The 25,226-nt window shown below is 46.9% G+C and overlaps 1 protein-coding gene across 1 annotated transcript in view; it reads left to right on the top strand.

The window, feature by feature from the left end:
• Positions 1 to 25,226, top strand: part of B4GALNT2 (beta-1,4-N-acetyl-galactosaminyltransferase 2) — a 43,210-nt gene that overhangs the window by 10,661 nt on the left and 7,323 nt on the right. Inside the window, exons 4-10 of the mRNA XM_021928974.2 lie at positions 8,639 to 8,745; positions 11,729 to 11,766; positions 14,734 to 14,914; positions 16,237 to 16,323; positions 19,945 to 20,132; positions 21,840 to 21,980; positions 24,392 to 24,611. Coding sequence (XP_021784666.1) covers positions 8,639 to 8,745; positions 11,729 to 11,766; positions 14,734 to 14,914; positions 16,237 to 16,323; positions 19,945 to 20,132; positions 21,840 to 21,980; positions 24,392 to 24,611 — 962 coding nt within the window. The remainder of the gene's footprint in view (positions 1 to 8,638; positions 8,746 to 11,728; positions 11,767 to 14,733; positions 14,915 to 16,236; positions 16,324 to 19,944; positions 20,133 to 21,839; positions 21,981 to 24,391; positions 24,612 to 25,226) is intronic.

Here is a 25,226-nt window from a genome sequence, read left to right as displayed (position 1 = left end):
CATCTCAAAAAAAAGAAAAAAGAAAAAAGTAAACAAAACAAAAACAAACCAACAAAACAACAAAACAAAAACAAACAAACAAACAAAACAAGAAAAGGGCTGAACTTGGCCAGGCGCGGTGGCTCACGCCTGTAATCCCAGCACTTTGGGAGGCTGAGGTGAGCGGATCATGAGGTCAGGAGATGGAGACCATCCTGGCTAACATGGTGAAAACCTGTCTCTACTAAAAATACAAAAAATTAGCTGGGCGTGGTGGCGGGCGCCTGTAGTCCCAGCTACTCGGGAGGCTGAGGCAGGAGAATGGCATGAACCCGGGAGGCAGAGCTTACAGTGAGCCGAGATCACGCCACTGCACTCCAGCCTGGGTGACAGTGAGACTCTGTCTCAAAATAAATAAATAAATAAATAAATAAATAAATAAATAAATAGGGCTGAATTTGATTCTGGATGACTTACATCAAAAGGGAATTTGTTAGAAGGATGCTGGGGCCTTACCAAACCCATAGGTGGTAGGATGTCCAGGCTAGGAAATCAGGTAAGAACTAAAGGAGCATGAAGAACTGGTCAGGCTCCAGGGCCATCTGGTCCCCATATTGTCGGTGCTTCTGCAATGAACTGTCCCCAGGTCACTACCTTAGTGCTCAATTAACTGAGCCTAACTCATGAATGGAAAGGAAGGGAAAGGGTACATCAGACCCCTCCAGGTTTGACTTTTGAAGCTAGCCACTGCCTTAGTCCATTTTCTGTTGCTATGGCAGAATACCACAGACGGGATAATATATAAAGAAAAGCTAAGTTTATTTAGCTTATGATTCTGGAGGCTGAGAAGTCTAACAGCGTGGTGCTGGCATCTGGTGAAGTCTTCTTGCTGCATCATAACATGGTGGAGGGTATCACGTATTGAGAGGGCAAGAGCACATGCATCAGCTGAGGTCTCTCTTCCTCTTCTTCTTATAAAACCACCAGTCCCTTGGTTGGGCAAGGTGGCTCACGCCTGTAATTTCAGCACTTTGGGAGGCCAAGACAGGTGAACCACCTGAGGTCAGGAGTTTGAGACTAGCTTGGGCAACATGGCGAAACTCCATCTCTACTAAAAATATAAAAATTAGCCGGGTGTGGTGGTGAGTGCCTATAGTCCCAGATACTCAGGAGGCTGAGGCAGGAGACTCGCTTGAACCTGGGAAGTGGAGGTTGCAGTGAGCTGAGATCGGACCACTGGACTCACTCTAGTCTGGGTGACAGAGTGAGACTCCATCTCAAAACAACAACAACAACAACAACAACAACAATAAAAACCACCAGTCCCATCATGGGGTCCCTACCTGATGACCTTATCCTAATTAATTCCTAAAGGCCCCTACCTCCAAACAACATATGAATTTGGGAATTAAGTTTCTAACACATGAAATTTGGGGAACACATTCAAATTATAGTAGCCACTACCCTCCAAATTACATGCAAATGGAAGGCTCCCCAGAAGACAGATGGAGGCACTGTCTCCATTAGGAGGTGTTGAAAGCTGGACAGCCAGTGGAATACACAGGTGATGCTGGCATGGATTTCAACCCTGGTGCACCTAGCTATGTGAGGAGCATCTGGTCTTGGTAGTTAACAGTGCTGCCGCAGCTGACTGGCTGCATTCAGGTCCTGCATCCTCTACCTGCCAGCTAGGTGATCTTGGGCAAGCTGCTTAATCTCTGTAAAATGGGGATGCTAATAATACCTAGCTCCAGTCGGGCATGGTGGCTCACTCCTGTAATCCCAGCACTTTGGGAGGCTGAGCCAGGCAGATCACCTGAGGTCAGGAGTTTGAGACCAGCCTGGCCAACATGGTGAAACCCCATGTATTAGTCAGGGTTCTCTTAGAGGGCCAGAACCAATAGGGGAGAGAGAGAGAGAGAGAGAGAGAGAGAGAGAGTTTATTAAGTGTTAACTTACATGATCACAAGGTCCCACAATAGGCTGTCTGCAAGCTGAGGAGCAAAGAGAGCCAGTCCAAGTTCCAAAACTAAAGAACTTGGAGTCCAATGTTCAAGGGCAGGAAGCATCCAGCACAGGAGAAAGATATAGGCTGGGAGGCTAGGCTTTTCTCGTCACTTCACGTTTTTCTGTCTGCTTTATATTTGATGGCAGCTGATTAGATGATGCCCACCCAATTAAGGGTGGGTCTGCCTTCCCCAGTCCACTGACTCAAATATCAATCTCCTTTGGCAACACCCTCACAGACACACCCTGGATCAGTATTGCATCCTTCAATCCAATTGAGTTGACATTTAGCGTTAACCATCACAAGTCCACCCTTTGTCAACTTGAACCCATACACATCTCCTGAGGTCATACATAATCTTCAAATAAAGACAATCATAAGGTCATAATTATGCCTAACATAATACAACTATCTTTCATACAACCAGAAATGCACCAATCCCCAATCCAAATACTATTACATAAAGTTAACAATACTTAGAATCTGATATGAAGTCAATAAATCTTATGTCACATGACAAAGGAAAAGGAAATAAAATGAAGATATTTTCTTAGTACAAGTGTGTATATGCACAAACATGTTTTTAACAAAAGAAGGAGGAAATACTCATGACGATTACAGTCCTCATTTCTGCAGCTGGTACCTGCAAGCACCTCAGCAGGTAATGGTTTTTTTTTTTTTTTTTCCCTGGTGGAGTGACCCAAACCTTCATTCCTGAAGGGTCTGGGTCATTTGTAGTCCTGCCTGGATTGGGCTATTGTAGTTTCCCATTGACCTTAATCACAGGGCATGGTAATACTAAGAGACACCCTAATGGATCTCCTGTATTCCCTGTGCACGCTTCCTTACATCCGTTGTGGAGCAGTAGACTGATTTCATCTTGATAGCCTGGGTCAGTCACCCCAGCTAACACAGTAACTTCCTTCTTAGCCTGTTGACTTAAAGATAGGAGGATCCCAAAGTGTCCAGGTGGCAATCTTAACTTCCACTTTAATGGAATCACTGTTGTGTATCCTGGTGGCAGCAGTCCTCCCTCTGGAACTAAGACCTCTAAGCCAGCAGAACATAATGTCGCAGGAACAGGAAGCAAAAATTTTGCTAGTGGATCACTAGGGGTGATGGTGACCCTTTGATTCCTGGACCCGTGAATCCTGGCCATGGAAGAAGCAGTACCACATATTGGACGCTGATTCAGAGCATACATGGCCTTCTGGAGAACTTTGCCTCAGTCCTGCAAAGTATTGTCACTTAGTTGGCACTATAATTGTGACTTCAAAAGGCCATTCCACCGTTCTATCAATCCAGCTGCTTCAGGATGATGGGGAATATGGTAAGACCAGTGAATTCCATGAGCATGAACCCGTTGCCTCACTTCTTCTTTTCTTTCTTTTTTTTTTTTTTTTTAAGATGGAGTTTTGTTCTTGTTGCCCAGGCTGGAGTGCAATGGCATGATCTCAGCTCACTGCAACCTCCTCCTCCCAGACTCGAGCAATTCTCCTATCTCAGCCACCCGAGTAGTTGGGATTACAGGTGCACACCACCATGCCCAGCTAATTTTTGTATTTTTTATAGAGATGGGGTTTCCCCATGTTGCCCAGGCTGATTTTGGACTCCTAGCCTCAAGTGATCCCCCTATCTTGGCCTCCCAAAGTGCTAGGATTACAGGTGTGAGCCACCATGCCTGGCCCAACACTGTCTTTTCTTAATTTCCACTGCTGACTGCTCTGTAGGGATTCCCAAATTCTAGCTAAGCCATGTGTCTAAACATTCCTGTCTGATTGAGGGGCTCCTTAAGGTGAGACTGTAGTTTTCCAATCAGTCCAAGGGCTCTATGAGAGCTAAACAGTCCTCCATCAGACTGGAAGGTTCATGCTTACAAGGGCTATGTCTCCTCGCTTAGACTGGTACTTCCAAGGCTGGACTCTCTCTCCTTCTTTAGATTAGGGATTCCCTGAAGGTTGGCACTGCTCTTGCAGGATGTCTTCAGCTAATGAAATTACATATGATAAATAACCCAGAATCATTTGCTCCCTGGTCAATGTCACATAAGCTATATAAATCTCTGGAGTATATACAGGAGATGTTTCACAATTTACATGCTTCTTTATATGTTGGGTGAGGTAATCTGGCAAAATTGCGTTTGGAGACCACATCTTATCCTCCAGAGAATGCATGACTGATGTGAAAGGAATGATCCAGGGATCCATATAGGATGACTAATTAAGAGGCTGTCTGTGCCTCTTGTCTGTATCCTTGAAATTATGAGTAGAGCTTGATACTAGATGAGATCTCTGACTCAGTTGAGGCTGATTGGTCAATCTGATCCTGTGTGTTAGTGCTGTATTATACTTCCATTAAAAAGCAGCATGTGTAATGCTCCTCTAAGAAGTAGTTCATTTTTTTCTTCTTTTCTTGTTCTCTTTCCCTTCCTCCCTCCCTCCCTCTCTCTCTCTCTCTCTTTTTCTCTTTGTTTCTCTTTCTTCCTCCCTCCCTCCCTCCTTCCCCCCTCTCTCTCTCTCTTTCTTTCTTCCTTTCTTCCTTTCTTCCTTTCTTTCCTTTCTTTCCTCTTTCCTTTCTTTCCTTTCTTTTTTTCTTGATAAAGTCTGCCTCTGCTGCCCAGGCTGGAGTGCAGTGGTGCAATCTCTGCTCACTGCAACCTCCACCTTCTGGGCTCAAGCAGTCCTCCCACCTCAGCCTCCCAAATAGCTGGGACTACAGGTGCATGCTACCATGCCTGACTAATTTTTGTATTTTTTGTAGATATGGGGTTTTGCCATGTTGCCCAGGCTTGTCTTAAACTCCTGAGCTCAAGCAATCCACCCACCTCAGCCTCCTAAAGTGCTGGGAATACAGGCCTGAGCCACAGTGTCTGGCCAGAAAAAGTCCATTTTAACCCACTCCCCTGACCACTACCACTGCCATCCTCATCCCTTTCTTAAATGATAGGTTCCCTTGTAAACCCAGCTAAAGAGTCTGCCATTATGAATTTGGTATGTATTATTCCACACTATTTTTAAATACTGTTATATACATGTATGTTATATATATATGTGTGTGTGTATGTGTATATAGCCATATAAACATACACTGTTGGTTTTTTGTGTGTTTTAGTGTACTTGGTACCATAAAAACAAATCACTCTGAAATTTGTTTTTTTCATTCAATTATATACATATATATATATATATATTTCAGATTATAAGTTTATTCAATGCAAAATAATCCTCTGGCTGGGTGCGGTGGCTCATGCCTGTAATTCTAGCACTTTGGGAGGCTGAGGCAGGCGGATCACTTGAGGTCAGAAACCCAGCCTGGCCAACATGGTGAAACCCTGTCTCTACTAAAAATACAAAAATTAGCCGAGTGTGATGGTGGGCGCCTGTAATCCCAGCTACTCAGGAGGCTGAGGCAGGAGAATCGCTTGAACCTGGGAGGTGGAGGTAGCAGTGAGCCAAGATCGTGCCACTGCACTCCAGCCTGGGTGACAGAGTGAGACCCTGTCTCAAAAAAAGCTAAAAACAGAACAAAAATCCTCTCCAATTTTACTGAGGTGGCTGACCACGTCCACGACCAAATCTGCCTCTTACTGGAATTTGGTTGTTGACGCAGCCTCAACCTTGGCTCTCTTGTTGACAGCAGGCTGTTGGCTTCCCCACTTGTGGGTCTCGCAGGTGGCTCACCCTCCAGACCTTTAGGCGGAGACCTGCCAGTCTCTGGCCAGCTGTGGGGTAGGGTGGCAGGCACAATCTTGGAGGGCAGATGGAGGTCATCATGGAGATACCAGATACCCTCGTTGGTAAAGTACCCGTAGAAATGTCTCCAGGAAAACTGTTCCTGCACAAAGCCTCAAGACTTGAGAGACTGCGTGACCTTCATGACATGAAGCTTGGCCACCATGACTCCCTCCTTTAAAAGGAGTTTGTAGAGCCGGGCGCGGTGGCTTACGCCTGTAATCCCAGCACTTTGGGAGGCCGAGGCCGGCGGATCACAAGGTCAAGAGATCAAGACCATCCTGGCTAACATGGTGAAACCTTGAGTCTACTAAAAATACAAAAATTAGCTGGGCGTGGTGGCACTTGCCTGTAGTCCCAGCTACTCAGGAGGCTGAGGCAGGAGAATTGCTTGAACCCAGGCGGTGGAGGTTGCAATGAGCTGAAATAGCGCCACTGCATTCCAGCCTGGTGAGACCCTGTCTCAAAAAACAAAAAAACAAAAAAACAAAAAGGAGTTCATAAATGGCATTCCTGTTCTTCTTAGGCATCAACATCACGGCGGCTGCAGGGTCCGGGGCCAGAACTGGAAAGGAATATGAAATGTTTTTAAGAGCTATGTATATATCTAGTTCATCCCTCTTAATTGCAATATAGCTATGAATATGAATATGCTGCATTTTACTAAGCCATTTCCCTATTGAAAGGTAGATTGTTGAAAAACCTTCATTTTTACATTTACATTATTTACAATAAAATTACATTATATTTACATTATTTCCTTTTTCATTAAGACATGTATAAGGGCCAGGCGCTGTGGCTCACGCCTGTAATCCCAACACTTTGGGAGGCCGAGGTGGGCGGATCACTTGAGGCCAGGAGTTCGAGACCAGCCTGGCCAACATGGTGAAACCCCATCTCTACAAAAAATACAAAAATTAGCCGGGCATGGTGGCGTGTGCCTGTAATCCGAGCTACTCAGGAGAATGAGGCAGGAAAGCTGCTTGAACCCCGGAGGTGGAGTTTGCAGTGTGCCGAGATCGTACCACTGCACTCCAGCCTGGGTGACAGAGTGAGTGAGACTTTGTCTCAGAGAAAAGAAAAATACATGTATAAGGATGTTCATTTCAAACAGTGCTGAAATGAACATTTTTATGCTTGTCCTATTGTTCACACATGCAAGCATTTCTCCTTTCACCTAGCATCTTACTTGCTAGATCCCAGGGTATACCTTTTTTATTTTTGATAGATATTGCCAAATTTCCCTCAAGAGGGCTTGTGTGAACTCACACTTTCATGAAGAGTGTGTGTCACACCTTACATACACCTAACACTTGCTATCATCAAATTTTCAAACTTTAATGAAAAAGGTATTCCATGTTCTTTTTTTAAATTCACGTTTCCCTGATTGAAGCTGAGCATGTTTCATATGTTCATTGCCATTTGTATTTCCTCTTCTGTTAATTGCCTGTTTATTTTTGATAGATATTGCCAAATTTCCCTCAAGAGGGCTTGTGTGAACTCACACTTTCATGAAGAGTAGGTGTCACACCTTACGTACACCTTTACCGTTTAAAAATTTTTTACCGTTTAAAAATTTTGTCTTTTTCATATTCCCGTAAGTATTCACTATGATGGTCTAATCTTTTTTTTCAAGGTAATTAAATGATCTCCTGGTTAAACTGGGTCCCAAAGGCTAACATTTCAACCATTATACCTTAGTCCCTCAAAAAACTAATCTTGCTGGATTGTGCTATGTGCTTGCTTTTGACTAAAGATCGTTATCCACCAGGCGTGGTGGCTCACATCTGTAATCCGTAAAAATAGTTACTCTGTTTGCTCTAAAAATATTGTGACAACAATTACTCCCATATACACTTTCTTATGATTTAGTTTATTTTTTATTTCAGTGGTAGGAGAAGTTCCACTTCCTTTCAGGAATTGGTCTACTTCTTCCTTTGGACAGTAAGGACCATATAATGGTTGTCAATCGCTTTTTATCCTGGTTCCCACGAAGTTCAGATGTGACTTTGGTGTTTAGCTGCTGCAGCTGGGTGGGTCTCTACCATCTGATAATTCTATTTCTTCTTTTATGCTGGTCATGGTTTTTTTTTTTAAAAATGTGCTTTGTTAGCTAGGCATGGTGGCTTTCTCCTATAGTCCTGGCTTCTCTGAAGGCTGAGGCAGGAGGATCGCTTGAGCCCAGGGGTTGGAGACCAGCCTGGGCAACATAGTGAGACCCTATGTCTACAAAAAATTTTTAAAAATTAGCCGGGCTTGGTGGCATGTACCTGTAGTCCTGGCTATGAAAAGGCTGAGATGGGAGGACTGTCTGAGCCAGGGAGGTCAAGACTGCTGCGAGCCGTGATTGTGCCACTGTACTCCAGCCCAGGCGACAAAGTGAAACCCTGTCTCAAAAACAAAAATGAGGCCGGGCGCAGTGGCTCACGCCTGTAATCCCAGCACTTTGGGAGGCCAAGGCAGGTGGATCACTTGAGGTCAGGAGTTCAAGACCAGCCTGGCCAACATGGTGAAACCCTGTCTCTACTAAAAATACAAAAAAAATTAGCCAGGCGTGGTGGTGCATTCCTATAATCCCAGCTACTCAGGAGGCTGAGGCAGGAGAATCGCTTGAACATGGGAGGCGGAGGTTGCATGAGCCGAGATAGTGCCATTGCACTTCAGCCTCGGTGACAGAGCGAGACTCCATCTCAAAAAAAAAAAAAAAAAGCTTTGTTATAAACTACCTCAGTACCTTTGTGGAGGCCAGAAGAGGGGAGGAAATAAGGACAGTGGGGTGAGAACGGAGGGAGACAGGGATAACCCAATTTTGATTTCTCCACATTGTCAGGGCAAGGCTCCATGCACAGGCACCACTTTGAGAACAAACCAGGGACCAGCATCAGGGCAGCTGCTGACATTTCTGTTCTCCTTCCTGCAGAGAAGGGCTGCCCCGCCCACTGCCCCTGCTGGCCCAGCCCAACCTCCCCTTTGGGTACCCAGTCCACGGAGTGGAGGTGATGCCCCTGCACACAGTTCCCATCCCGGGTAAGTACATCCACATCCCGAGAGGCCCCAGACAACATTCTCACTCTTCTTAGGCAAAAGGAGGGAGAGGTCGGGTGCAGTGGCTCATGCCTGTAATCCCAGCACTTTGGGAGGCCAAGGCAGGAGTTCAAGCCTGCAGTGAGCTATCATCTTGCCAGTACACTCCAGCCTGGGTGACAGAGCAAGATCCCACTGTCTCTTAAAACAACAACAACAAAAAAGGGGTTGGGTGCTGTGGCTCGTGCCTGCCTATAATCCTAGCACTCTGGGAGGCTGAGGTGGGTGGGCTGCTTGAGCTCAGGAGTTTGAGACCAGCCTGAGCAATATGGCAAAACCCCGTCTCTATAAAAAATAGAAAAATTAGCTGGGTGTGGCGGTGGGCACCTGTAGTCCCAGCTACTTGTGGGGTTGAAGCAGAAGGCTTGCTTGAACTTGGGAGGTCAAGGCTGCAGTGAGCAGAGATTGTGCCTCTGCACTTCAGCCTGGGTGACAAAGTGAGACACTGTCTCAAAAATAAATAAATAAATAAATAAATAAAAATAAAAGTATGGAGCAGGCATTCATTGGTACCTGCTGTGTACTCAGCACAAGGCAAGAAGCTTGATGTGATTTTTTTTTTTTTTTTTTTTTATGGAGTCTTGCTCCATCTCTCAGGCTACAGTGCAGTAGCATGATCTCGGGTCACTGCAACTTCTACCACCCGGGTTCAAATGATCCTCCTGCCTCAGCCTCCCAAGTAGCTGAGATCACAGGCGTCCGCCACCACGCCTGGCTAATTTTTTGTATTTTTAGTAGAGATGGGTTTTCACCATGTTGACCAGGCTGTTCTCAAATTCCTGACCTCAGGTGATCTGCTCACCTCGGCCTCCCACAGTGCTGGGATTACAGGCATGAACCACCGAGCCTGGCCGGGAGTGCATTGTGAAAAGAATATTTCTGTTGGTTAAAACTGCCCTCCATGGTGGATTTTTACACACCCCTCTAGTTCAGCATCACATCCCTCATCAGAGTGAAGTGGAATATTATCAGAGGGACCAGAAGGATGAGCCTGCAGGCACAGACGTCCCCTCCCAGTGCAGAGATGTTGGATTCTGTGGGGCTGTCCAGTGAAGTCTTCTTCTGCTTGTGGGCTCTTGGCATCTTGAGGCAAATAGCCCCCGGAAACCCGCAAGCTCCAGAAAAGACCTCCAAGTAAGGTCTGGGTGTGGTGACACCTGGGGATCTGACATACTTCATGGACCCAGCCTAGCTCTCTCTAGGTCCAGCACTGAGGAGCATGACAGATATCTGAAATTCACAAACCACACCTCAAACAGGTGAGATGAGAATGAGTGCCCGAGACACAGGGGGATGCGGGACATCAACAGATGGTGCGCCCCACACAGAAGGAAGGGCAGGGTCCCAGACAGGGGACAAAGGGGACAGGGAAGCAGAGGTGAGAGTTTAGTAAGTTATCAAGGCCACATAGAGAGGATGTATTTGAATTCAAATTTGAATTAGTCCTACTATGAAAACAGAGATAGATTCTAAAGTAAATGCATTTGGAGTCAAGCACTAGTGTTCTTGAATAGCCATCTTAAAAATTGTTTTTCATTTTGGATGATTCATTTCTTATTGTGGTAAAATATATATAACGCACTGGGCACAGTGGCTCATGCCCGTAATCCCAGCACTTTGGGAGGCTAAGGCTGGTGGATAACTTGAGGTCAGGAGTTTGAGACCAGCCTGGCCAACGCGGTGAAACCCCATCTCTACTAAAAATACAAAAATTAGTCGAGTGTGGTGGCTCACACCTGTAGTCCCAGCTACTCGGGAGGCTAAGGCAGGAGAATCACTTGAACTCGGGAGGCAGAGGTTATAATGAGTTGAGATCGCACCACTGCACTCCAGCCTGGGTGACAGAGTGAGACTCTGTCTTAAAAAATATATATATACACACACACACACACACATATATGTATATATGTTATATAGAAGTATATAATTTTATATGGAAACATATAGCATATATAAAAATGTATATGTTATATAGAAGTATATATATTTTATATAGAAATATATATTACATTAGTACTATATATAAACATATATATTATATTAACATTATTTACAATACATGATATATAAACATAAAATTAACAATTTTAACCATTTTAAAGTGTATACTTCAGTGACACGAAGTATATTCATGTTGTTGTGCAACCATCAGTCACCACCAGAACTTTTCCATCATCCCCAACTGAAACTCTCTTCTCTAACTGAATTCCCCACTGTCCCTCTCCCCCGCCCCTGGCAACCACCATTCTGCTTTCTGTCTCTATGGGTTTGGCTACTCCAGGTGCCTTATACAAGATGATTCATTATTCATCCACCAGTTCCTCCCTTTCAGTAACACAGATTCCCAGAAGGAACGGAATTAATTCACAGCCTCCAAAGCTGAGGGTGGGCATCAGAGGTTTTAGAACCATTGGGGTTTGAGAAAGACCATGAAACAACACCTAACAGAGGCCTGGGGAGAGGAGCACATGTCAGCAAACACTCTGGGTGGGAAGTGACACTTGAAGGAGCCCTCAAGGATGTGCAGTAGTCCACGAGGTTGGCAAGAGCAGCGAGGAGCTGTGGTGTCTCTCACGAGCCGTTTTCTTTCTTTTTTTTTTTTTTTGAGACGGAGTCTGGCTCTGTTGCCCAGGCTGGAGTGCAGTGGCCAGATCTCAGCTCACTGCAAGCCCCGCCTCCCGGGTTCACGCCATTCTCCTGCCTCAGCCTCCCGAGTAGCTGGGAGTACAGGCGCCCGCCACCTCGCCCGGCTAATTTTTTTTGTATTTTAGTAGAGATGGGGTTTCACCGTGTTAGCCAGGATGGTCTCGATCTCCTGAACTCATAATCCACCCGTCTCGGCTTCCCAAAGTGCTGGGATTACAGGCTTGAGCCACCGCGCCCGGCCCCACGAGCCGTTTTCTTTCCTTTTCCCTGTGTCCTCCAGGTCTCCAGTTTGAAGGACCCGATGCTCCCATCTATGAGGTGAGTCCTCCTCCCAGCCCCTCTTTGCACTTGGTGTCCTGTCCTCATTCCCTCAACTGCGGCTGCTCTCAGCCTTTGATGGACCCCCTGTCCAGATTTTTTTTTTTTTTTTTTTGAGACGGAGTCTCGCTCTGCCGCCCAGGCTGGAGTGCAGTGGCCGGATCTCTGCTCACTGCAAGCTCCGCCTCCCGGGTTCACGCCATTCTCCTGCCTCAGCCTTCCGATTAGCTGGGACTACAGGCGCCTCCAAAGTGCTGGGATTACAGGCTTGAGCCACCGCGCCCTGCCCCCTGTCCAGATTTAAGGTCAGACATGAGCCCAAGGAGGGAGGGGAAGGAAGGGTGTGTAGAAAACGTGACTTCTAGCCTTGGGAGTGGCTGGAGTTCCAGAGAGGATTTCTCAGACCACACTGAAGAATGGGATCCATTGGCTGCTCCTGCTTCTGGTATGAGAGGAAGCGGCCACCACAGCCATGGGCTCCGGTACGGCGTGGCCTCTGTCAGGGTTCAGGCTGGCAGGACAGACGGTGCTTGTGCCCTGCCTTTCTTTCCCCACTTTACGCAGCTCCACATTAAGGTCTTATGGTGCTATATCTGGTCAGTGGATGCAAATCGCGTCCAGAACCCTAACCAAGAGGAGTCTGGGAAGTGTGGTTTTAGTTTTCCCACCTTTACATGTTAGTCAGAGGTTGGAATGGGTGATGAGGGAGCAGATAGGCAAGGCCTCTGCCACCCGTCACCGTTGGGTTCTTGCTTCTCTATGTTGTCTTCTTTTTTTGAGATAGGGTCTCACTCGGTCACCCAGGCTGGAGTGCAGTGGTGCAATCATGACTCACTGCAGACTTGACCTCCTGGGCTCAGGCAATCCTCCCACATCAGCCTGTGAGTAGCTGGAACTACAGGCACGCACCAACAAAGCTGGTTAATTTTTTTTTTTTTTTTTTTTTTTAAGACAGAGTCTCCCTCTGTCACCCAGCCTAGAGTGCAGTGGTGTGACTCTGCTCACTGCAACCTCCACCTCCTGAGTTCAATTGATTCTCCTGCCTCAGCCTCCCAAGTAGCTAGGACTACAGGTGTGCACCACCACACCCAGCTAATTTTTTGTATTTTTAGTAGAGACAGTGTTTCACCACATTGGCCAGGCTGATCTCGAACTCCTGACCTCAAGTGATCCATCTTGACCTCCCAAAGTGCTGAGATTACAGGCATGAGCCACCGTGCCTGGCCCCTGGTTACTTATTTTTTATTTTTAGTAGAGATGTGGTCTCGCCATGTTGCCCAGGCTGGTTTTGAACTCCTGCGCTCAAATGATCCTCCCACCTCGGTCTCCCAAAGCACTGGGATTACAGGCATGAGCCATCATGCCTGGCTATATTGTCTTCTTCGTAGTCCTGCTCTGGACCTGAATTCCCTGCTGCGCGTAGTTCTGTGCTTACCATCTCTCTTCCACACTGGAATATAAGCTTCATGAAGGCATTTACTGCTGTTTTCCCAGTGCCTGTAACTCGGTATTTATTTATTTATTTATTTTTGAGATGAAGTCTTACTCTTGTCCCCCAGGCTGGAGTGCAATGGCACAATCTTGGCTCACTGCAACCTCTGCCTCCCAGGTTTAAGCGATTCTCCTGCCTCAGCCTCCTGAGTAGCTGGGATTACAGGCGCCTGCCAGCACGCCTGGCTTATTTTTTTATTTTTAGTAGAGACAGGGTTTCACCATGTTGGCCAGGCGGGTCTTGAACTCCTGACCTCAGGTGATCCATCCACCTCAGCCTCCCAAAGTGCTCGGATTACAGGCATGAGCCACCGCACCCGGCCTGTAACACGGTTTTTAGAAAGTGTCTGTCGACTGACTAGTGTCAACAGTGTTGGGAGTGACACTGTCCAATTTCCTTTAATAGATAACTGTGATGACTCACAGAAGACGAGAGAAGAGAGTGGCTGTGGGGGTAGCAATGAGGTGGAGAGGAGTAAGCCAGTTCTAGTTGCATTTTGGAGGCAGAGCTGAGAGGACTTGCCGCGGGACGGGCTGTCTGTGTGGAGAAAAGGGCAGAGCAAGGAGGACTTCCCTTGGGGCCTGGAATAGCTGAGTGGATGGAGGCGCCATCCGCAAGGCAGAGGGAACGGAGGTGAGGGTGGGAGGAAATGGGTTTACAGAGGAAAATCAGTAGTTCCATTTTGAAGACAACAGGTTTGAGTTGCTTGTGAAATGTTCCAGCAGTTGGATCTCAGAAAGGTGAGCTGAGACCTACTACAATGTGACCCCATCTGCAAAAGAACGGGTTTTAAAGCCATGGGAACAGATGTAATCTAGCAGGAAGGTGTGGAGCGAGAAGGGAAAAAAGTCTAGGATTGGAGTTTGAGACCAGCCTGGCAAACATGGCAAAAGCCCATCTCTACTAAAAATATAAAAACAAATTAGCCAGCTGTGGTGGCTCATGCCTGTAACCCCAGCTACTCGGGAGGCTGGGGCAGGAGAATTGCTTGAACCTGGGAGGCAGAGGTTGCAGTGAGCTGAGATTGTGCCACTGCACTCCAGCCTGGGTGACAGAGCAAGATTCCATCTCAAAAAAAAAAAAAAAACAAAACAAAGAATCCAGATCATGTTCTGAAAACCTCCATTTGGAGATAGAGAGAGAGGAGGAAGAGGAGGAGTTGTCAAAGAGAGGTCAAAAAAGGCCGTGGGTCTTTTTTGTCACGAAGAATGGAACCCTGCAAGCTGAGAGATGGGAATGTTTCCAGAAATGGGTCCTTTCATCCTTGGGGCCCTAGGACTTGGGGGTTTGGGGGCGGGGGCGCTAGCACAGTGACTCCCTGCAGAGCCAGCCCTACACTGTCAAGGGCACCCTGGTGCTTCTCCCCTCACCCTTATGTGCTCTGCCCTGGCTCCTGGCCTGGGTATGTGTGGACCTTTCCAGAGAGATATTTTCCAGTCTCTGCATTGAGCATCATTCTACCTCACCCACCCTAGGTCACCCTGACAGCTTCTCTGGGGACACTGAACACCCTTGCTGACATCCCAGACAGTGTGGTGCAGGGCAGAGGCCAGAAGCAGCTTACCATTTCTACCAGTGACCGGAAGCTGTTGAACTTCATCCTTCAGCACGTGACATACACCAGCACGGGGTACCAGCACCAGAAGGTGGACATAGGTGAGAGCCTGTCCTTGGGTTGCAAAATGCTTAGGGATCCAAAAGATCCCTCTGGGCCCTCTCAAAGTCGTCCTCCTTCAGGAAGCCTGCCTGTTTTTCTGTGGTTTTTGTTTGTTTGTTTGAGACAGAGTCTCACTCTGCCACCCAGGCTGGAGTGCAGTGTTGTGATTTCTGCTCACTGCAATCTCCACCTCCCAGGTTCAAGCGATTCTCCTGCCTCAACCTCCCAAGTAGCTGGGATTACAGGCACCTGCCACCATGCCCGGCTAATTTTTGTATTTTGAATAGAGACAGGGTTTCACCATCTTGGCCAGGCTGGTCTTGAACTCCTGACCTCATGATCTACCTGCCTTGGCCTCCCAAAGTGCTGGCATTACAGGTGTGAACTACTGCACCCAGCCTGCCTGCCTGCTTTTAAGATTCCTGCCCTCTTTCTTCTTTCTAACCCCAGACACATAACTTCATAATTACAGTACCCAGTACTATCCCTACATTGCCATTGACCCCATAGAGCCACTCGAGGAGAGAACAAATCATGCTGTGCGCGTTGCACATGGTGAGAACCATCCAGTTCTGCCCCCAGTCCTCTGCTGCTCTCAGAGCTGAAGATTTCCACTGCAGTAGAGGAGGGAGCCAGCCTGTGCCTCAGCATCTTGTCTTGGGCACTAATAGGAAAGAACTGGGAGAACTCCCCGTTCCAAGGGCAGTGGCTTTGTCTCTCCCCTCCTTCCCTCCCACCAAGAAGTTCTAGGGAGAACAATCCCTGCCACTCTCAGGGCAGCCTGAGTTTCTTTCTGGATGAGTTAAAAGCACCCTTTTCTCTTTTGACCAGATACACAGGATGCATTCCCAGGACACCAACGGAAAAAAATGTAACAGGGTTACAGATGATATTCATGGCCACTAGCTAAAGAGTTAATTCTCCCCACCTTCAGATTTTCAAACATTCCTCTTCACAAGATTACCCTGTGAGGCAAAATAGGGTGGGTATTGTTATCCTGGTTTTGCAGACAGAGAAAAAAGTCAGATAGGAAATGGTAAAGTCAAACTTAGCCCAGACCCTCTGGTTTCAAGCCCACTCCACCCTACCACATCCTCACAGGGGAAGGAATGTGAACTTAGGAGTCATTGAGCACGTTGCCCCAGGGACACAGCAAGGCGGAAGCCTGAATGCCAGATACTCTATGGGGTCCTTAATCTCATCCCAGCCAGGACTCTCCCCACCAAACCTGCACTCGCCTGTCATGGTGGCTTCCCGGGGTGGCATGGCGTTTGAGCCAGACATGATACTGCCTGTGCCATGACCTTATTTCTCCCTCCAGTGAGTCTGGAGTCCCGGTCCTCAGTGGCCAAGTTTCCAGTGACCATCCGCCATCCTGTCATACCCAAGCTATACGACCCTGGACCAGGTAAGGCCCTTGTCCTTGGGGCTCCATGGTGGCACCCTGTGAAGCTATTGGTGAACTTCAGAGGGGATCACCTCTGAGACGCAGGATAATTGATCAAAATGACAGCTCTGATATGCTCCCTGACAAGCTTTGTTGGGAGGAAAAAACTTCTAGGACACAGTCCCCTAAAATTGCTCAATGATATTTAACTTATTTTGTGGTTGTGTGCTAGTTTTGGGAAAGAAAAGCCAATGAATTATAACATTTTAGTAAGTAATAATAATAAAAAGAGTGGTACTGAATCAAATTGGAAATCTAGATATAAACCCAGTACATGTTGGAATTTCACTGTGTGATAAAGACAACTTGTCTGGCCGGGCGTGGTGGCTCACGTCTGTAATCTCAACACTTTGGAAGGCCTAGGTGAGCGGATCACCTGAGGTCAGGAGTTCAAGACCAGCCTAGCATATGGTGAAACCCCATCTCTACTAAAAATACACAAATTAGCTGCGCATGGCGGCGGGCGCCTGTAATCCCAGCTACTCGGGAGGCTGAGGCAGGAGAATCTCTTGAACCCAGGAGGTGGAGGTTTCAGTGAGCTGAGGTTACGCCACTTCCCTCCAGCCTAGGCAATAGAGCAAGACTCTGTCTCGAAAAAGAGAGAGAGAGAGACAGCTTGTCAAATTAAAGGAGGGCAAATGAACAAATGAAAAATGGGCTTTTCAAAAAATTATGTGAGATAATGGTGTAGCTATAAGAAAGATAAAAAGCTGAATCCAAGTGTGACGGCACCTGTAATCCAGCTCACACCTCTAATCTCAGCTACTCAGGAGGCAGAGATGGGAGGGTGGCTTGAGCCTGGGAAGTTGAAGCTGCAGTGAGCCACGATCACCACTATACTCTAGCCTGTGCAACACAGCAAGACCCTGTCTCAAAAAAAAATTAACAATTGAAAAATAACTTTTAAATTAGAAGTAAAACTTGAATCTATGCCACAGTTCATACCAAGATAATCTGATCCAATTGATCAGATATCTAAATACGTTTTAAAGTACTAGAAAAAAAACTTGTAGTTTAAAAGTTAGCCAGATGTGGTAGCGTGCGCCTGTAATCCCAGCTACTGGGGGGGCTGAGGCAGGAGAATCATTTGAACCCTGGAGGCAGAGGTTGCAGGGAGCCGAGATCCTGCCATTGCATTCCAGCCTGGACGACAGGGCAAGACTCCGTCTCAAAAAAAAAAGAAAAAAAAATTGTAGTTTAAAAAGCAATCTTGGGGTATAAGGCATGACACAAAACTCAGAGACCATAAAGAAAAAATTAAAAATATAAAATATATAAAATTTTATATATTAAAATTAGCAAATTTTAATAAGTAAAGTCAAATAACAAAGGACAAATTGGGAAAAAATCTTTAATTCAGGTTAAAGACAAAGGTCTAATTTTACTTAAGGGCATCTATGGGCCGGGCGCGGTGGCTCACGCCTGTAATCCCAACACTTTTGGAGGCCGAGACTGGCAGACCATGAGGTCAGGAGATCAAGACCACCTGGCTAACATGATGAAACCCCGAGTCTACTAAAAATACAAAAAATTAGCCTGGCGTGTTGGCAGGTGCCTGTAGTCCCAGCTACTCGGGAGACTGAAGCAGGAGAATAGCGTGAACCCGGGAGGCACAGCTTGCAGTGAGCTGAGATCATGCCACTGCACTCCAGCCTGGGGGACAGAGTGAGACTCTGTCTCAAAAAAAAAAAAAAAAAAAAAAAAAAAATTCTATGAATCAATAAGAAAAGAACACCCAATAATGGAAAATGCACAGTTCAGAAAAAATTAAATTCAGCAACACTTTTAGCCATTAAAATATATGCCACTCTCACACTGAGAAAAGTGCATATGAAAACTACTTTCACATCAAAAAGGTTTTTGACAGGGCTGGAAAAACAGCATATCAATTGCGGTTAGGAATGCAAATTGGCACCTCTCTGGAGGCAATTTGGCAATACCTATCAACATTTTAAATGTGTTTAAATGTTTAAATATCCTTTAGGCCGGCAATTCCATTTCTATAAATTATCCTACAGATATTAATATCTGTGTGAAACGACATTTGTTTGAGGTTATTTATTGCAGCACTGTTTGCAATGACAAAAAACAGAATGGGCTGGGCGCGGTGGTTCACACCAGTAATCCCAGCATTTTGGGAGGCCAAGGTGAGCAGATCACTTAAGGTCAGGAGTTCAGGATCAGCCTGGCCAACATGGTGAAAACCCATCTCTGCTAAAAATCCAAAAAATCCAAAACCGGGCATAGTGGTACATGTCTGTATTCCCTGCTACTTGGTGGGCTGAAGCAGGAGAATTGCTTGAACCTGGGAGGCGGAGTTTGCAGTGAGCTGAGATCACGCCACTGCACTCCAGTCTGGGTGACAGAGCCAGAACCTGTCTAAAAAAAAGGGGCAAGAGGGTGGCACAGGGGGAGGGTTCTGGAACAACTGCTGTCCAAACGACTTCTGATTTTTGTCATTCTGGGAAAGTGGCTCTGTGTACTCACCCACTAACAGGTAGGGTTGTGGCTTCCAGCATGCATTAACTCCAGCTGGCCCCATGCCATGCAGACACGGGAACTGCACAGTCCGATGCCAGTTCTCCGTTTAGTGGCTGAATCCCAAACACACCTGCAGCTCCAGTTGTGACACCATGGGGTCTTTTCTGTAGGAAACCTGTCTGCTCTCCAGTCTCTTATACGTCATATGCCTTAAGATAGACAATTCGGTCCAGGCCTTGCAATCTCCAAGTAAACCTATTTCTAACCATGTCTTCCTGAGGATAGAGATCAGGTAAGCTTTTCTCTAGCAGTTGCAGATGATGGTAGAAGCAAGTCTCAAGATTTGTAGATGTTTTCTCCTCTTCCTGGGCTCCATGACCCTCCATATTGAACCCTTAGATGGGCAAAGCTCTGTGCATTTCAACTCCTAATATTAAGACGAACACCAGGAGCAGTGGTTCATGCCTGTAATCCCAGCACTTTAGGAGGCCGAGGCAGGCAGATCACCTGAGGTCAGAAGTTTGAGACCAGGAGACTAGGAGTTGAGACCATCCTGGCCAACATAGTGAAACCCCATCTCTACTAAAAATACAAAATTAGCCAGGTGTGCTGGCACATGCCTATAATCCCAGCTACTTGGGAGGCTGAGGCAGAAGAATCACTTGAACCTGGGAGGCGGAAGTTGCAGTGAACCGAGATTGCACCATTGCATTCCAGCCTGGGCGACAGAAGCAAAACTCCGTCTCAAAAAAAAATAAATAAAAAAAATAAAAAATAATAAATAAATAAATAAATAAATAGCAGAACACAAGCGAAGTGCTAACAGGCAGGAGGTGTAAAATGAAGCATTCAGACAGACAGTTGGGAAATGACATAGTGGAACCAACAGAACCAGGAAATGCAACAAATTGGGTATGTTGTAAATGTCTTTATTTTCTAATGCAACTAACAAACTCTTATTAAGCACCTCCTGGGTACAAGAGGCATGAGACCCACAGACACTGACAGGTTATGGCAGAAATAAGCCATCGGATCAAAGCAGGAAAAGACAGTGAAGCTTCCTACAGGACAGAGCTCTGACACCCACTGTTTTCTGCCCAGAGAGGAAGCTCAGAAACCTGGTTACCATTGCCACCAAGACTTTCCTCCGCCCCCACAAGCTCATGATCATGCTCCGGAGTATTCGAGAGTATTACCCGGACTTGACCGTGATAGTGGCTGATGACAGCAAGAAGCCCCTGGAAATTAAAGACAACCACGTGGAGTATTACACTATGCCCTTTGGGAAGGTATGTCCCTCTCAGATTGGGGGGCACCTGCATTCCAGGACAAGAGGGCCCCAGGGTCAGGTTCCACCCTGGATGGGGCCGCTTCCTCAAGGGTCTTCCCAAGAAAGCAGGGTCCAGGAATAGGAGTGGGTGAGGGCTGTCCTCTGAGTCCCCTTGCTGATCAGAGAGAAATTGGTCAGCCTCACTTTTCTGCATTCAGGAGGTGGTTATTCCACCTTTCCCCATTTTTTTTTTCTTTCCTTTTTTTTTTTTTTTTGAGATGGAGTCTTGCTCTGTCGCTCAGGCTGGAGGGCAGTAGCATGATCTCAGCTCACTGCAACCTCTGCCTCCTGAATTCAAGTGATTCTCCTACCTCAGCCTCCCAAGTAGATGGGACTACGAGCGTGCACCACCACACCCGGCTTTTTTTTGTATTTTTAGTAGAGACGGGGTTTCACCATGTTGGGCAGGCTGGTCTCAAACTCCTGACCTTAGGTGATCTGCCTGTCTTGGTTTCCCAAAGTGCTGGGATTACAGATGTAAGCCACCACGCCCAGTCTCTCATTTCTATTTTTTGATTTTTCATTTTTTTGAGATGGAGTCTTGCTGTGTCACCTAAGCTGGAGTGCAGTGGTGCAATCATGGTGATCATGGCAGCCTCAACCTTAAAGTCTCAAGTGATTTTCTCACCTCTGTCTCCCTAGTAGCTGGGACTACAGGCATGCACCATGATGCCAGGCTAATTTTTAAAATTTTTTGTAGAGATGGGGTCTCACTGTGTTGGCCAGGTTGGTCTCGAACTCCTGGGCTCAAGTGATCCTTCCACCTAGGCTTCCCAAAGTGCTGGGATTACAGGCATGAGCCACTGTACCCTGCTCCCATCTTTCCTCATTTCTGATGTAGAAATTGATTGGGGTCCTTATAAGTGACTTGAGGTCTCTGACATCCCAAAGATTCCTGACATGTAGCGAAATCTCTCATCTCCATGATTCTACCAAAGCTAGGGTCTTGGCCTCTTTCTCCTCTTTCTCTCTCTCCCTCTTTCTCCTTGACTCTCCCTCCCCACTCTCTCTTTCTCTCTCCTTCTCCCTCTCTTCTTCCCACCCTCCCGCTCTCCCCTTCCTCTCTTTCTCCCCACTCTCTCTTTCTCTCTCCCTGTCTTCTTCCAACCCTCCCTCTCTCCCCCTGCCTCTCTCTCTCCCTCCCCACTCTCTCTTTCTCTCTCCCTCTCTTCTTCACACCCTCCCTCTCTCTCTCCCCCACCTCTCTCCCTCCTTGCTACTCTCTCCCTCTCTCATTTTCTTCCTCCCTCTCTCTCCCCCTTCCTTCCTCCGAGGACAAAGGAGGAAGTGAATATTATACATACCAGACGTCCCTCAAACTTGACATCTTACAGGAGACAAAAGGAGAGCCATAGAAACTGTCATGTGAAAAGGGACTTCAGCCAATTCATATAGGCCATAGAGCCAAAGAGTGACTTTCTAGCCTTTCTTTGTCTCAGTCTTTGGTCCACATAGTCACTGTCCCTTCCAGACTTTCTCTGAGACATGGACTTCCTTCAACCCTGTGGTTCTCAGCCTTGGCTTTACATTGGATTCGCTTGCACCAATTCTAACGGAATTTGTCTGCAGTGCATGCAGCCTGGCCGTTGGGAATTTAGAAAGCGCCCCCAGGTGATTCTAATATGTAATATGGGCAACCACTCCTTTAACCTCATTTCATCTATAGGGTTGGTTTGCTGGTAGGAACCTGGCCGTATCTCAGGTCACCACCAAATACATTCTCTGGGTGGACGATGATTTTCTCTTCAACGAGAAGACCAAGATTGAGGTGCTGGTGGATGTCCTGGAGAAAACGGAACTGGATGTGGTAAGGGACAGTTGCCAGTTTTACCCAGCCGCAATCTGTAGAGATAGAGAAGGAGGGAGACGAGAGCGGGAAGAAATATATGAGAAGAGGAGGGGGAGGGAGGGGAGGGAGAAGGGCTGGCACAGGAGGCAAATAGGCCAGTGCAACCCAGGTGGAGAGTGCTGCACCAGCTCACGCCTCCACACTGACTTTTCTTTGAGTAAATTACAACCCCTCCCTAATTTGCAATTGTTTTCCTTTATTGGTGTGTTTATGCAGAATTTCTAACTTCCTCCATTGACTAGTATGAGATTAAAGACAGCAGCCCTCTGGTTCTGTCACACAACATTAAAAACAGTATAAATGGCACAAAGCTTTAAAAGGACACATGGCACTAATGACATTTTTAAAAAGAATAAGAAGAAAATAATAAAAACAGCCTAGGCGTGGTGTCTCACACCTGTAGTCCCAGCCCTTTGGGAGGCTGAAGCAGGGTGATCACTTGAGCCCAGGAGTTCAAGACCAGCTTGGGCAACATGGCCAAACCTCATCCATACAAAGAAATAAAAAAAATTAGCCAGGGGTGGTGGTGTGCATCTGTAGTTCAAGCTACTCAGGAGCTGAGGTGGGAAGATCACCTGAGCCCAGGAGGTCGAGGATGCAGTGAGCTGAGATTGTGTCACTGCGCTCCAGCCTAGACGACAGAGTGATACCTGTCTCAAAAAAAGAAAAGAAAAGAATAAAAACATCAAAAGCAAATTCACCATAGAAAAGAAAAAGGGGCATGGATGAGAAGGTAAGTGGTGTCGTGACCACAGTTAACTCTACTGCAAGTGGACAATCTGCAAAACACCTAGATCAGCAAAGACATCTCTTGGCAACTCGTACAGAGACCAGATCACAATAACTTAAGAAAGAAGGTGTTCCAGCTCATGTAACAACCACACTGGCAGCTGAGCTGGCTTCAGGATCATCCTGGATCAGCTTCCTTTTCTTGTTGCTCCTCGATCCTTTGGTTCCCGGCTGCATGGTCAGGAGGAAGATGGGAAGAGGAAGTGAAGGGAGAGCAGGTTTCTTTTAAGGATGTGATGTAAACATTTCTTGCATCAGTTCTAAATCATATCCCTTCAGCCAGAACTTGGTCACACAGTGAAACCTTGCTGCAAGGGAGGTCGGGAAATGCAGTCTTTTTTTCCTTAAATAACAAATGGGCTTTTGTTTTTTATTTTTATAGATTGGGGGGCCCAGGTGCAGATAGCTTATACACATGTCTTTCGTAGTGCTGAAGTCTGGGTTTTTAGTGTACCCTTTACCCGCATAGCGAACATTGTACCCAACAGGTAATTTTTCAACCCTCACCCAGTCTTCTTTTTTTTTTTTTGAGACAGAGTCTTGCTCTGTCACCCAGGCTGGAGTGCAGTGGCATGATCTTGGCTCACTGCAGCCTCTATCTCCTGGGTTCAAGTGATTCTCCTACCTCAGCCTCCCGAGTAGCTGGGACCATAGGCACATGCCACCGTGCCCGGCTGATTTTTGTATTTTTAGTAGAGACAGGGTCTCACCATATTGGCCAGGCTGCTCTCGAACTCCTGACCTCAGGAGATCCACCTCAGCCTCCCAAAGTGCTGGGATTACTGGCGTGAGCCACCATGCCCCGCCTAACCCTCGACCACTCTTAACCTCCTACCTTTTGTATTTCCCGGTGTCTGTTATTCCACTCTGTATGCCCATGTGTACCCATTGTTTAGCTCCTGGAAATGTAGTCTTTAGCTGACTAGTTGACTATGTCATAAAACTCAGAAGGGTCATTTACTAAAAGGAAGAAGGAAAGAACAGGTGATGAGGGACAATGAGCAGACTTTACCATGTCCCCCTTAGAAGATTATGATTCTTTCAGAGATAGATGTACTTGCTCATCTGTTGTGCTCAGGCTCAAACATGAAAATGCACGTCTCTTCCATGAGTGCATGGATAGGCAGTTCAGAGAGGTAAGCCAGGAGCAGAAAATAGTAGGAAGACAACTCGAGACAAACAGCTCCCTGCAAGACATCTAACAAGTGGAAATTCCGCAAATGGACCAGTGCACACGGGCTGCCTCTTACCCATACTGCAGTACTCCTCTCCCAGTGGAAGGGAGTGAGTTACCTTCTTCTGGAAAGATAACCTTCTTTGGTCTTGGGTAAAGGCTACTCATGCCAAGGAGATTTTCTGGGGTACGCAGGGAATAAAAGAGCCCAGGGACCCAACAGTAGTATAGTGAAAGCCGTGGCCACAACAGCAAAAAGGCAGTCCCTGAGGGATAATTTGAAGGATAGATAGAGAAATAACAATTCTTGTTATAACCGAGGTGCAGTCCAGCAAGGCTTCCTGGAAGAGGCAGGATGAATATTGATCTGCACTCTCTAACATGGGTTTCTCTGCCTGCTGGTTAGGTAGGCGGCAGTGTGCTGGGAAATGTGTTCCAGTTTAAGTTGTTGCTGGAACAGAGTGAGAACGGGGCCTGCCTTCACAAGAGGACGGGATTTTTCCAACCCCTGGATGGCTTCCCCAACTGTGTGGTGACCAGTGGCGTGGTCAACTTCTTCCTGGCCCATACGGAGCGACTCCAAAGAGTTGGCTTTGATCCCCGCCTGCAACGAGTGGCTCACTCAGGTGGGAAGGCTGAAAGAGTGAGGAAGGGAGCTGGGCTGGGAATTAGCTACAAAAGTTTGTTCTTTCCAAGGGCTGTACCCAGCTGGCTGATGGTGGTCACTTGCCCAGCAGCAGTACGTCCTTTTCCCCTTTCTCCCCAGACTAGGGAGCTCTTGATCTCTCTGACCTCCCTCCTCACGTCTCTTTGACTTCTGTGTATCCTGTAGGCTGCCCTTCTTTTCCTTTCCCTTCCTTTCCCTACAGCTCTGTCTTCTTCCTCCTTTCCCATGCTGCTTCATATTCTATTTTTCCAGAAATCCTGTCCTGTTAACTGCTCTCTCTTTCCCTCTTACTCCATCAGCCCTGGAGTCCACAGTTCTGTCCAGTTTGAAAGCCAATCTGTGCCTCTCTGCCTCTGTGCCCATATCTCTGCCTGAGAAATGAGCTTATTTATTTCCTTCCAGCTCATCAGCAGGGACAGGCTCCTAGAGTTAAGGGTGTGGCTTCACGTGGGGCTTCACAGTTCACATTCTCCAGTGTATGAACTGTGTCCTCTCCCTGGGACTCTCCCCCCTCACACCTGGAATAGTACCCATTTTTCTGACCACAGCTCCCACTTCCTTCTGCTCTCCCTCT

Source organism: Papio anubis, chromosome 17 (assembly GCF_008728515.1).
Source record: "Papio anubis isolate 15944 chromosome 17, Panubis1.0, whole genome shotgun sequence".
Lineage (NCBI taxonomy): Eukaryota > Metazoa > Chordata > Mammalia > Primates > Cercopithecidae > Papio > Papio anubis.
This window is presented reverse-complemented; position numbering and strand designations above follow the sequence as displayed.